Source organism: Dermacentor andersoni, chromosome 1 (genome assembly GCF_023375885.2).
Source record: "Dermacentor andersoni chromosome 1, qqDerAnde1_hic_scaffold, whole genome shotgun sequence".
Lineage (NCBI taxonomy): Eukaryota > Metazoa > Arthropoda > Arachnida > Ixodida > Ixodidae > Dermacentor > Dermacentor andersoni.
The window spans coordinates 142,928,542-142,942,473 of record NC_092814.1 but is presented as its reverse complement, the minus strand read 5'-3'; the positions used below and the strand labels follow the sequence as shown (position 1 = coordinate 142,942,473).

Genomic DNA, 13,932 nt, shown 5'->3' with positions numbered 1-13,932 from the left:
AAAAGGAGGACTTGTCGAAGTACTCGTGCACCATAGCACGATGCTCGAACGGTGCGAGTCGTGAAACATTGCGGCGCGCAAGCGCACAGCAAGCGAGGACCACGAAACTGGCCATGCCCGCCAACGCTCGCTTCTTGATAACCGCAGAAAATGAAATTTAAAGACGCAGGCTAAGCTGCCACTGGGCTGGCGGCGCCGACGTGAAGGTGGGTGCACGCGGTGACTATCGAAGGAGAGGGAGTTACGAGGGAGTTGAGAAGCAGGGTGAGGGGAGCGCAGTTGCGAGGAGGGGTGGGAAGTAAGCGGATTTCCTTTCCTACCAGCTTGATGGATGGCGCTAATTACCTCTGGCACCTAAGACTGGCACCGAAGCGGCAAAGTTGCTTTCTGCTGCATGCTCGTGTGCTTCTTCTTCATCTGCTGACAGATCAGCACTGTGTTTACGTTCTTTGTCCTATGTTCTTAACGTGTCATGTCTTATGAAGATGACAAAGCCCTTGCCCTTGTTCATAATCGTGTTGGTGTGCTCCCTTCTGTTGCAGCATCGCCGCGTGCAAAATACGAGGAGAATGAGGTACTGGGTGTCGCCTTCGCATCCTTGTATTCAGGGCTCATCTTGTTGTACAGAATCGGATGTGGCGCACTGTCTTAGGTGACTTTTCCATCGGGACGTCACGGTTTAGACTCATCACTGTAAAGAAAGTCGCAGTTTCACCCAAAAGGCGAAGCATCGATTGTGATAGCAAATTAGTGGACAGCTATACGAAGCAAGGGTAGTAGTTTTATCGGCGGTATAAACTTGTAAACATAGGCGTACTAACTAAATTAACAAGCATGGTGTCACATGTGCACAAGCAAACGTGAACACATCTCACTCTGACTGCGGATAGTCGCTATCAAAACGCTGGCATGAGGAAATGCGGCAGCAGCAGTGAGTGAAATGACATTCATGCTGTCTATTGCTCCGACGCAAAATTAACGCGGAGGACACGCTGCATGCACAAAGCTATGGGCCGCCAACCTACCTAGACTCTACCTCCAACACAGATCGCTCTCGAGATACAGTCGCGCAATGCATGCAGCCGCCACATGCGCAGTTGCAGGCAGAGTAATATGCCACCCCCTCCCCCCAGTGCCTCGCAACGTTGGGTGCCTCACGCGACGGAAGACAGCGCGCTTTCTCTCGGCTTCGTCTCTTTCGCATGGGCAAGATGGAACCCCTATGTCAGCTCCCCTCGCACGCTTTCACTCGCTCATGCAGCGTAGGTTGTGCGGCGATGGTGTTATCGCACTTGGATATGGAACCGCGCACACAGCAATGAGGGGTCTCTCATAAGCTTTCCTCTATGACGGGGCCAGAGCAATGCTGGCCGGAGGTGCCGCTGCGTGATTGGCGCACTGCTGAGAGTATTGTCGGAGTGCGGTATGTTCGAATAAGCCGTTGCTAATGCTTATGCATTCAAATTACTGGGTGTTTTCGCCCATTGAAATACACATAACTTTGACAGGACCACAGCGTCAGTTCAAATAAACCGAAAGTTCAAATTAAGCTTGTTCGAATGAACTAGATTCGTCTGTATACACTATGGTCTACTCTTATTAAAGGGAGCACCAAATTAATATGCCGGCACTGATTACAGTTCTAGACTATAAAGGTCTAGCAAAAATTTTTTATCAAGAGAATTTCTGTTGAATAGAATCAAGTGCTTTCTTTTTCCTCAAAAACTAATGAATTAGCGACATTCTGATTATTCTTTTTGTAAATTTCACAGGGTTTTTCTTGGTTTTTTTTGTCGGAAAAAAGGACCACACAAGACCTAGGTTGTTGTATACGCTGTTATTGCTAATTTGTTGATGTATTCCATAACCTTTGCATTGGCACCTTATTGAATGAGTACAGTAATAAATGTTAGCTCATTAAACCTAAATATTAGTTCCTCATTCCCAATGGAACAAAAAAAATGCAACTAGCATTAACAAAAGCCTATCAACATAGAGTGGGCGCTGTTCACGGAAAGCCCTCGATTATTTTTTTCTTTGCCACATTTAGTTGGCACATCCAATATGTAAATTAATGGTGGTCTCCGAGAAACCCACATGGGTTTCCTTTCTAGCTTCATGCTACAATCGGGTGGATGACTTTTCCCTGTTATAAATTTTGCTTGCCTAGCGGGATTCCGCAGAACTGATTTGCTGCGATCTAATAGTGTTCTGCAAAGTCAAATAAAGAAAGCTTTTTCTTCATCTGCCTGTATTTCACTCATATTTACCTTTACCTAGCTGCTCCAAGAAGCGTATTCAATTCATGCTCCAAACCTGTTCTAAAGTGCCAAATTTGCAGCTGCCAGAGCTGCTCCAAAACTTCTTTGTCCACTTCCATCCCTGCATACAGCACTTCAAGAATAATCTCCAACGATGGCAAAATCCATCGATATAATATGAGTGCTTTATTTCTCATTGCGTTAATTTGCACAAAAAAAGCAAAAAAAAGAAAATGGGATGCTATTCACTGCCTGCAGGCTGCAAAGCACATGATGCGGTCAAGCCATCTCACATGCAGTGCAGCGGACTGAGGCTCCAAGTTGAGCATGCCTCATATCGCAGCTCTCGTTCATGCTACAAGTTTGACAGTGGTCATCGCTTGTCACAAAAGATAAAATCATGGCATCAGTTTATTTTACGGTCCATTGTTTTGTGTGAAAAACAAACTGTAGCCTATGTTTATATCACTGGCAGGAGCTGGCCGCAATGGCAGAAGTGTCACTTGAACCTATTTTTCCACCAACCGGTAAATCTTGCCATTGTGCGGTAGACAGAGGGTGCCGCGCCACTATAGTGTGGTTGTATGATTAGCATGGTAAATAGTTTGTGTATTGACTTATTATTCATTTTAGTTTCGTTGTTCTTCTTTTCTTTTCCACTTTTTTTTTTCATTGTTTATTGCAATCGCCTTCGGGTTGCCGTGATCAAAAACTATAGACAGCAGTCTGTGCAAAGTTCTGACATTTCACTACATGCCACAATCCTGATTTTGGATGGAACAAGCATCAGATGTAATGGACCTTTCTTGCACTGCATGCAAGAAAGGTGTGAGAGCGGACCTTTCTTGGTGGATTATCATGGTTCATTGTAACAAACACTTACTGTACCATGCTTTATGTGACTAGGCACATCCAAGCATGCTTGCTGAACATGATATGTCACACCAACACTGCTGCTTTCAGTCCTCAATGAGCGATTGCAGCAAGATGGCATTATTATTAGTGTGCAGTTACAGGAATTATTTCTATGTTTTATGCAAAAGTTTGTAGCAGAAGCTTTTGTTTACAGTACACAGGATCCCCAGACCATCCAGTGCCATTGTGTTGTCACAAATATTCTCATAGTCCTCACTACACTGCCTAGAAACTGAATTCAGTGTGAATTTTGTAAATAGACAACCGTTTTGCATACAAAATATCTGAAAGCATTATTATTGTTTCGAATTAAGATAGAAAATGTGAAAAGGGCATTTATCAGTAGGACTGAGGTAGGCTGGATAGACTGGAATGATATTTTTAGATACTGTCGGGTAAAAATATTCGTGGATCCATCGAAGATCTATGGGATAAAAAGATTGTTAAAAAGTAGGGTTGTACGAATATTCGAAAATTCCTAATATCATAGAATATTACATTTTTAATATTTGTATTTGTTTTGAAAACTAAGTATTTGTCAAAATGTTTTAAATATTTTGTTTGATACTAATATTTGAAACAAATTGAATATATTGATGACTGTGCGGGAGCTAACACGGTTCTTAGCATTTGTTTCTATCTCATCTAAGAATATGTGCCTGATATTGTGCTGAATTTTGCAACAACTTCGTGCTGCTGGCTAAATTTGGCCTGTGAAGCACACTCACCTACTGGACAGCCACGCTGTGCAGAAAAGTCAGCTTCTCGGTAGCAAGGGGCATGGGCTTGCGGACAGTGAGGGTGCATCTAGAGTGCAACGAAAGGGGATGGGGGAAACTGCCCAGAAGGATCCAACAGCAATAAAAATGCTCTTTATGGGAGTAAAGATCCAATGGGCCAATCCTCGGCAGCCATGCCCCAATCCTGAGCTTATTGCTTGATAGCAAATGCGATGAGGGACGGTTGGCACATGGTCAAATAACTGAGTTTATGGGCATTTGATGCTATATAATAAGGCATAGGTTGGCGATAACAGGCAGCTAGTGGGAATTACTCAATTTCTCAAGTTAACATGAGTCAAATACAGAATCTTTAAGTATAACAGCTTACTAGTGGAATTTTTTATTGTTGACAATATAAGTGCAATATTACAAACATGTTAAGGTAACGAAACTTGCTAATAAATGCATGTGCTAGTATTCGTATTCAAAAATTTTGATATTCGCACACTCTAGTAAGAAGCAGTGATGTTAAAGGTGAAGTGTACGAGATGACAACATAAGAAACAGTGTTTTAGAGAGCCAAGCACTTTTTGTGCAACATTCAAATGCCCAGTTAGCTGAAATAGGCATGTGCAAGTAAGGTGGTTTCCTTAGCCTTCTTCTTTTTTTTTTCACCTCGCGATGTGAACGGGACCATAAAATATCTTCCTCTTAATGTGTGTATGTGGGCATGCACACATGCTCTTAGACTGAAGTGCCAGCTATCCTACATGGCCTTGTGTGTGTATGTACTTGTGACAGTATGAGCGGGAGGTGGCCCAGCTGAAACGGCTCATGGGTCAGCTGCAGCGCAAGCTCAGTCTAGCTGAGACCCAGCTACAACAGCAGCAGCAACACCCACTCTCAGCAACACTTGGGGCTGATAGCACAGAAGAGCAGCAGCAGCGTCGACAAGAAAAGGACCTCCAGATGAAGAGCATCATCACCAGGTACAGATCACTGTCTTGTGCACTTGCTGGAAGCAAGCCGCACCTGTATCTTTTACTGCGACAGCAGTTAAAAGCTTGAATTTGTTTGCTCGCTCTGTTTGTCTGTCCATACATTGTTCATGGTATGAAGTCACCATCAAGCTACCTCCTCATTTTCATTTTCACTCCCACCATATGGGAAAGAAAAAAAATAAGCCTTGTCCACCACCACCATAGGGGATCAAACATGCCCCTGCAGCAATGTGCACTTTGGAGGCAGATGCGCCAACCACTGAGTTATCACACAACATTGACACCTGGCTTTGTGTGTGAGTTTATGTGCACGATGGAGACTCTGTGAGTGGTGACATCTGTCATGTCTTTGGGAGGCAGTACTATAGCGTACGATGACAATGTGCCGTGCAAAGAAGCTGTTATAGAGGTCTGAAGTCTGTGGGTGTGGGTGTGTGCGTGCACAGAGAGAGCTGGATGTAAACGCAAGAGATATCCCATAGCATCTTGTAACACACAGACAAGGGCCTCTGCTGTGTTGTTTGTGAATGAAATGTAATGCCAGAAAGTTCCACTTGTATTCACTGAGGCTGTCAGACTAAGCACATGATTCAAGAGTAGGCGCTACTTCGTCCATTCCAGAAAAACGCACATGTCAAATCAATCACTATTATTATGAACGCATTTTCCCATAATTAAGGGGGGGGGAAGGAATGCTCTGCTAAATCTCTTTCGGTTGTGTGCCAGTAAGGCATTTTAGTAAATGCATTATTTTTTTGCATTTTACTTGCTTTGCTTCAGTGTAATATTCTTCACTCAATATGCAACTAAACACACTTCTCAAATTTGTAACCAGATTTCACTTTCTTTTCTTAGTATTTTTAATGGACTCTTAAATCATTTGTACTGAGTAAAGAAGATGCTAGCCTCTGTGTTAGTGCTCACCACGACATAGGAGCCAATGCTTGTGGAAAAGTTGGGTTGTTTTAATGAAAAATACAAATTGGCAAATTTTGCAGTTTTTGTTTATTCTTCAGAACAAATGAAATACTTTATTTAATAATAATAACTTCTTTATTTCCATCAGTGATGGAGGAGACTGTGGGTAAAAGTCGCTTTAGAGGCAAGCGACTTGACTAGAGCCCGCAGCCTCCTTTACAAGGCAAACAGCGATTCAACAGGAGACACATATATACATAGCAATTGACTATATGTGAAATATGGACAAAAAGTAAACGCAAGAACACAACTTCTCTGAAAAACGTTCTTCAATTATTTAGAAAAGATTGAGTGACAAAATGTTCACGTAAAGCTCGTACACCAGTTATATAAATATCAAGACCTGATTTCAGAAACAAATTTAAAAGGGTTGGTAGTGTGTATGATATCTTTTGTGTAGAATAATTGGCACGCGGAGTGACCACCTTCCACTGTTCCGTACACCTTGTGATGTAAGAATTGTGATGTAGCTTATCAGATATCAAGATATGTCTCTACTATGTATCAAAAAATGTTAAGTGGTGGGCAAGATAAACCGTTTTTCGTAGATGCAGCTGCCACAGGAATATATAGCGGGCAGCTTTAACCAGACAGTAAAAATTTTTTACAATGCCTGTAGCTGACAGCACAATTCTGGTCTATGAGCTGTTCTACTCGAAGAGGCTGTCATTACTTGCACGAAAAATTGAAATGCATAATTGACTAATTAACAAAAATTAACTAATTAAGTTTGGAACTAATTACCTTGTGGCACATGTTGCAGTTTACAAATTCCAGCGGGTGAGTCTGTGAGTTTGCAAGGCGGATACACTTGGAACAAATTCTCAGGATGACATCAGCTTCAAGATATTAATTCCCCAACTTTGCGGAGAAATGCATTGGTGTTCCAGTTACTTTTGTACTTCAATGCATAAGTCGGCGTTTTAAAAAAGTAAGTGGAATAACAGTGCATTTTTACCGCATCTTTGACAGCACATATCTTGGAAATTGTGTCATCCACATAATTCTTTTCAAGTGTACATGCCTTGCAGTCTCACCCGATAGAATTTGTAAATTGCAATATTTGCCATAAGTAATTAGTTCAAAACTTAATTTGGGAATTTTTGTTAATTAGTCGACTATGCATTTCAATTTTTCGTGCACATAATATCTGCCTCTCCGAGTAACCAGCTCATAGACTAGAATAGTGCAATCTGCCACGGGCAATATATATATATATATATATATATATATATATATATATATATACATTGTCAACATAAGCATTCTGGTAAAACACTGTTCACATTAAATAGAACCTGACGTGGTTGTAGTGGTATATGACTTCAGGTACAGCTCTGAATGGCTGCCAGTACAGTTATTAGACATCTCAGCGCTTGTACTGTGACTGCAGATGGCACATGCTTGCATGTATAATTAAGAAACGCATAATGTATTCGGTGACATTGGCCCCTTTCCACTCTTAACTTCATGGGTTAAGAGGGGAAATGTGGTTAGTGGTTATTTGCCGCTCTTAAATTCATTGCAGGGAATGGATAGATTACTTATGAAACAATATGTTTTTAGTTGCTTGTAGTTCAAACAGAAATGAATGTTCATCCACTTGGACACTGGGACTCTAAAGTTGATGAGATGATTAAAAAATGATCTAAAATGATAAAAAAAGAAAACTGAAATTTTTTATTGCACACAAATTGCTTTCTTTCTTGCAGTTTCGTAAAAATATATTTTCTCTTTTGATAATTTAGATGAACCATATTTCATAGTGACACTTTATGGGGCCAACTTCTTTATTATTATCATCATTATCATCACCATGATCACTTCGAGTAAAATTGTAGGAAACAGCTGCCGCCAATCTCAGTGAAGAAAGCATAAAATGTGTACTGTGATGTTGACTCTTTTCAGAGCAGCCAAGGTTACGGCATCCTATAGGGTTCTTAACGTCATCTCTTATAGGAAAATGTGGTGCCTTATACAGTCGCCTTGTTGTACTTGAGACCTTTATTTTTCAAGAGGGAACTGTGTAACGTTATCTTCATTGCATTCTGTGTCCCCCTCCAGCAAACTGAGCAGCCAGTCAGTTATGTGCACCAAAATCAAATTTAGAGAGAGTCCTAATGTCCACTGTAGTGGATGCAGACATTTACTCGGTAGTAAAAAAAGGCACATTTGCTTCATCCACCAAACAAACCGTTCATGTTTGCCTCTCTTCCTTCAAGAACACATTTCCATGACTTTAGTTGAACTGCTACTTATGTGAAGAATATAATTAGTATTATCACATGGGCATCTGACGTAAAACGTTTTCACACTCCAACCCACCATTCTGCAATGGCATCAGGTCGCTCAGTTACGCCCTATCTGGCCCAAACTTGTAGCAATAGAAAGGCAGTCAGGGTGCTTGTAAGCACCATTTGCTTTCTAAATTAATCTAACAAATGTCCACACAGGTGGATGCCGCGCCTCGCAAGGTTAATAGGAAGTTATCGCTAAAATGTACCCAAGCGGCTTTGGGCATACACAAAAACCCAAGCTCCATTATGGACCCCTTGCAAATTCTGTGTTTTGCTCTCTTTGCACTCTTTCGTAAGTACGGTGATTGGCGTCCCTTAACTTTAGGTGCGCAAAATCTAAAACTTCCTAAATGCTGCACCGCATAACAGTACTGTGTTGCTGCAAAGCTGACTTGAGGAAACCGGCCATTATGCAATGCATATTAAACCTTTGCCTCGTATGCCCTCCTCAACACATTTCTCGATCTGAAGCGAACTGAGTTAAGCTCACACTGCTTACACATAAATGACTTAGTTATACATCTGACTTTGGCTAGCTACCTAGCGCATAACGGGAAGTACAATGCGCCTGTGTTGCACAATTTTTTACTCACATTTGGGCAATATCTTGAGAGATTTATGACCATGTCCACAAAATTGGAAAGACTGGATGGAAATCGGGAGTCTTTCAGACAAATTCGAAGAGTTGGCAGGTATGCTTCCATGTCTGAAAAATTGGTCAGCAAGTGTTACTTAAAAATTGCAATGATATTTCTTTTTATCATTTGCAATTGTGAGCTGCGTCACATTGGCCCTTTGGATTTGACTTCCATTTACAGACCCCTATTTGTGTCAGTGGCATCAAGCTTAACGGCTATTAGAGATGCCCATTAGGCAGCAATCAATTTTCAACAAATCCATCAGTCATTAACTCAATGGCAGTTGAAAATGTGCATGTGACGAGGATATTCAGTAGATTTCTGCTAATTCGACTCCAGTTAATTCAATTTTTTTGTTAATTGGATCGCAACCAAATGTCCCAGCCAGTGCCCATACATTTCCATGTCATTAAACTTTACTTGTTTTTATCCTGAAATTAGCCTTCGCCTAGTAATTGGAACTTGGCTGGTCGTCTCGCATGCTCCCAACCCCAGTGGCTGCAGTGGTGACTCTCATAGCAGCAGCGTCTGTCTTAGCCGCACTTAGTGTACAGTGAATGCATCAAACATGCATCACTTCCTCTCAAAAATGCCTATTTTAGAAAGACATGCTTTTTACCACTAATTTAAACACACACATGACAGCATGGGCGGCTTGCTGTGTCTTCCTTTTGTGTGTGTTTTAATTTGCGGCAAAATACATGTCTTTCACCAAGCACCAACTAGGCCAACAAAGAGTTCTGTTGATGCCTATTTTAGGCCTGCCCCAGGAAGGCTTTCAAGCAAAAACAGTAGCTCACAATGAGTTTTAAAGAAAAGCTTTCTTGGCCTCTTCCTTTAACTTTTATGCTACTGCTGTTGTCTTGCACGGTGCTTTGGGAGGTGGTTCAGAGTGTGTATGCGCATGACAGGAGCATGGCAGAAAGGAAAGTCCACGCGAGAAACTCGTTTGGACCTTTCCATCGCGTCGCATGTGCACAATGCCCTCTGGAGACCCCTGGGTGTCATCACGTTAGCCTTTTTACAGCTGAAATTATCCATGACCGCCCTCAAAATCATTGTAGAAACTTCAGCACTTACCTCTCTGTTAACGTGCAAGTCAAGAGGTAGAACTGGAGAGGTAGGTAGAACTGCAGAGAGGAGAGGAGGCAGAGAATGGGTAGAACCGACGTAGTCGCGAAACCAGGGAATAGCAGCCTTGCCACTCGCAGTTCCCATGCAGGGGCAGAGGGCGGGAGAGGGAAAAGACAATGTAAAAAGGCAAGGAAACGGCATGGCATGGCATGGTTTTGCTATGTCTGAAATATAAACACCATGCAAATTTGTCAAGTGAACAACTGACACAGGGTTTGTAGATGCAAAGCCACATTAAAACACCGTTAGGTCTAGGCGACACTACGGAAGTGGTCACACGTCAAATCAACACTTCTATGTCTGCCGCGGTAGCTTCATGGCTATGGCATTGCTTGAGGTTGCGCGTTCAATCCCGACTATGGCAGCCGCATTTTGACGAGCGAAATGCAAAAATGCTAGTGCACTTAGGTTTAGATGCACATTAAAATAAAACCAGGGTTTCAAATGTAATCCGGAGTCTGCCACTATGGCGTGCTTCATAATCTGACCGTGAGTTTGCCATCCTCATCATCATCATCAGCCTGGTTACGCCCACTGCAGGGCAAAGGCCCCTCCCATACTTCTCCAACTACCCCAGTCATGTACTAATTGTGGCCATGTTGTCCCTGCAAACTTCTTAATCTCATCCGCCCACCTAATTTTCTGCCGCCCCCTGCTACGCTTCCCTTCCCTTGGTATCCAGTCCGTTACCCTTAATGACCATCGGTTATCTTCCCTCCTCATTACATGTCCTGCCCATGCCCATTTCTTTTTCTTGATTTCAACTAAGATGTCATTAACTAGCGTTTGCTCCCTCACCCAATCTGCTCTTTTCTTATCCCTTAATGTTACACCCATCATTATTATTTCCATAGCTCGTTGCGTCGTCCTCAACTTAAGTAGAACCCTTTTCGTAAGCCTCCAGGTTTCTGCCCCTGTTATACACTTTTCTCTTGAGGGATAATGGCAACCTGCTGTTCATGATCTGAGAATGCCTGCCAAAGGCACCCCAGCCTATTCTTATTCTTCTGATTATTTCAGTCTGATGATCCGGATCCGTGGTCAATACCTTTCCTAAGTAGATGTATTCCCTTACCACCTCCAGTGCCTCACTACCTATCGTAAACTGCTGTTCTCTTCCGAGACTGTTAAACATTACTTTAGTTTTCTGCAGATTAATTTCTAGACCCACCCTTCTGCTTTGCCTCTCCAGATCAGTGAGCATGCATTGCAATTGGTCCCCTGAGTTACTAAGGTATTCTCCATTAACTTTTATCCCCAATTCTTCCCAATCCAGGTCTCTGAATACCTCCTGTAAACACGCTGTGAATAGCATTGGAGAGATCATATCTCCCTGCCTGACGCACTTCTTTATTGGGATTTTGTTGCTTTCTTTATGGAGGACTACGGTGGCTGTGGAGCCGCTATAGATATCTTTCAGTAGTTTTACATACGGCTCATCTACACCCTGATTCCGTAATGCCTCCATGACTGCTGAAGCTTCAACTGAATCAAACGCTTTCTCGTAATCAATGAAAGATATATATAAGGGTTGGTTATATTCCGCACATTTCTCTATCACCTGATTGATAGTGTCAATATGGTCTATTGTTGAGTAGCCTTTACGGAATCCTGCCTGGTCCTTTGCTTGACAGAAGTAAAAGGTGTTCCTGATTCTATTTGCAATTACCTTAGTAAATACTTTGTAGGCAACGGACAGTAAGCTGATCGGTCTATAATTTTTCAAGTCTTTGGCGTCCCCTTTCTTATGGATTAAGATTATGTTAGCATTCTTCCAAGATTCCGGTACGCTTGAGGTCATGAGGCATTGCGTATACAAGGTCGCCAATTTTTCTAGAACAATCTGCCCACCGTCCTTCAACAAATCTGCTGTTACCTGATCCTCCCCAGCTGCCTTCCCCTTTTGCATAGCTCCCAAGGCTTTCTTTACTTCTTCCGGCGTTACTTGTGGGATTTCAAGTTCCTCTAGACTATTATCTCTTCCATTATCGTCATGGGTGCCACTTGTACTGTATAAATCTTTATAGAACTCCTCAGCCACTTGAACTATCTCATCCATGTTTGCCATGTACAGCCCCATAACTCAATTAAAGTTGAACAGTTCTGCCATGATGCAATGTGCCATGTGAAGCAGTGATAATGCTCAACCCTCTCGGAGATTATGAACAATGGCACACAACAACACCTCAAGGAAACACGTCTTCCTGTGTGTTCTGTGTACTATGCAGACAAACAGCAGTGGTGCACGCAAGGTAACATTTAACACCAACTAACCACTGTCCACATCACTGCTAATTATCGTCAATCAAAGCAAACAGCATAGAAAGCTTCGTTTGCACAAATTCCCACAGTGCAGGGGATCCACATATTTTACAGTATTTACCCACTTCTGATGCTCCTCTTTTTCCAAGAAAATTTGTCTGAAAATTGCATGGGTGGTGCAGTTTGATATGAAACCAAAACCAATACCGGCATCCACTCCTGTATTACCTACGGAATTAATCATTTTCTACGGCTTAATATACCCAATCACCCTTTCCCCCGTTGAAGCTGCACAAAATGCCACGCTGTGCTCCATTCTTTTCCTACACTAACAGGAATCTAAGATTTGCATTAAAAACATTGAATAAACTTCCTCTAGCCCCTTGTGTTAATCACCGCACCATCTTTTTACTGTTCAAACTTAGTAACCATGTATTACCAAATGCCCATCAACACAAATATTGCACACATCTTTGCTTACCACATATGATTCATATCATCATGATCATTATGAGTCCCAAAAATGAGGACAAATTACAATTTGTTTTCATATTCATGTGTTGCCATGTAGCTCTGGAATAGTTTACCCCAAGAAATTAAACCTTTTAACTCTTTCCCTACCATGGGGAAAGTAGGTGTTATTTGTAGGTTATGCTAATTTTTTTTTTTTTTACGGAACTATTGCACCTAATATTCTATGTAGTACATAAACAAAAAGCAGAATAAATGTACTTTTCATACATAAAAGTTTAATAACGAGATGTATGTCATAAAATAAGATATAGATTGCCAGAATCAAGATTGTGGGATAAAATTGAACAAAGTTTGTAAAGACACACTTGTATCTATGAAGAAAAATATGTAACAAAAATTATGATGTATACAATATGTATTGCAGTCTAATAGGCACTATCTCTGAAAAAATCAAAATTTTTCATTGAACACATATTCCACCTCAATAATTTAACTGCAAGCACTACAGTTTCACGTGCGGGGCTGCGGCCACCGATGTTCCAAGCTGGTTTGCGTCGTCATCACTCTCAGAGTCAAAGTCCTACTAAAAGGCAGTATCCTGAGACTCGCTGCTGCTCGATCCATCGATAAAATCAGCCGCAGATGCAGCAGAATCATGACATCTGCGATCTTTCGAAGCTTGTGCGCCACATTGGTGCGCCACATTTTTGCTTTCTACTTTGGCCATCACGAAACTTTGTGGAGCGCATTAAAAAATTGCCACCTGGCATGAAAAAATTGAATTGCTTAGGAAACAAAAATATAGTTCTCCCTCACGTCCAATGGTGCAGTGTGTCCATGAGTGGCACGTAAGGTCTCGAAAGCAGCATTTCCAGCTATCGATAGCGGGCGGCCATTTTTGCTTTCTGCTTCGACAATCGCGAAATTTCAAAGCGCATTCAAAAATCACCACCTGGTGGGAAAAAAGCGAACTGCTTAGAAGACAAAAAAACAGTTCTCCTCCTTCATGTCCGATGGCACAGTGTGTCCGTGAGCGCTGCGGAAGGTATTGAAAGTGGCATTTCAAACCATCGTTAACGGGCCAGCTATGCCCAATGGGTGCGGTACAGAAAGAGTTAACATCATATAGCTCTTTCAAATATGTTCTGCATAACTACATATGTCAGGCACACAAGAATAAATCAGTGTGCTTCATGTTCACGTTCTTCACTTTCAGTAATGTGCTTTATGCCTAGTAGCGTGCTTTATAT

General features: G+C 41.9%; 1 protein-coding gene across 1 annotated transcript in view; it reads left to right on the top strand.

Moving 5' to 3' along the window:
- raskol (Ras GTPase-activating protein raskol) overlaps positions 1-13,932 on the top strand; it is a 179,806-nt gene that overhangs the window by 158,670 nt on the left and 7,204 nt on the right. Inside the window, exon 22 of the mRNA XM_072287915.1 lies at positions 4,700-4,887. Coding sequence (XP_072144016.1) covers positions 4,700-4,887 — 188 coding nt within the window. The remainder of the gene's footprint in view (positions 1-4,699; positions 4,888-13,932) is intronic.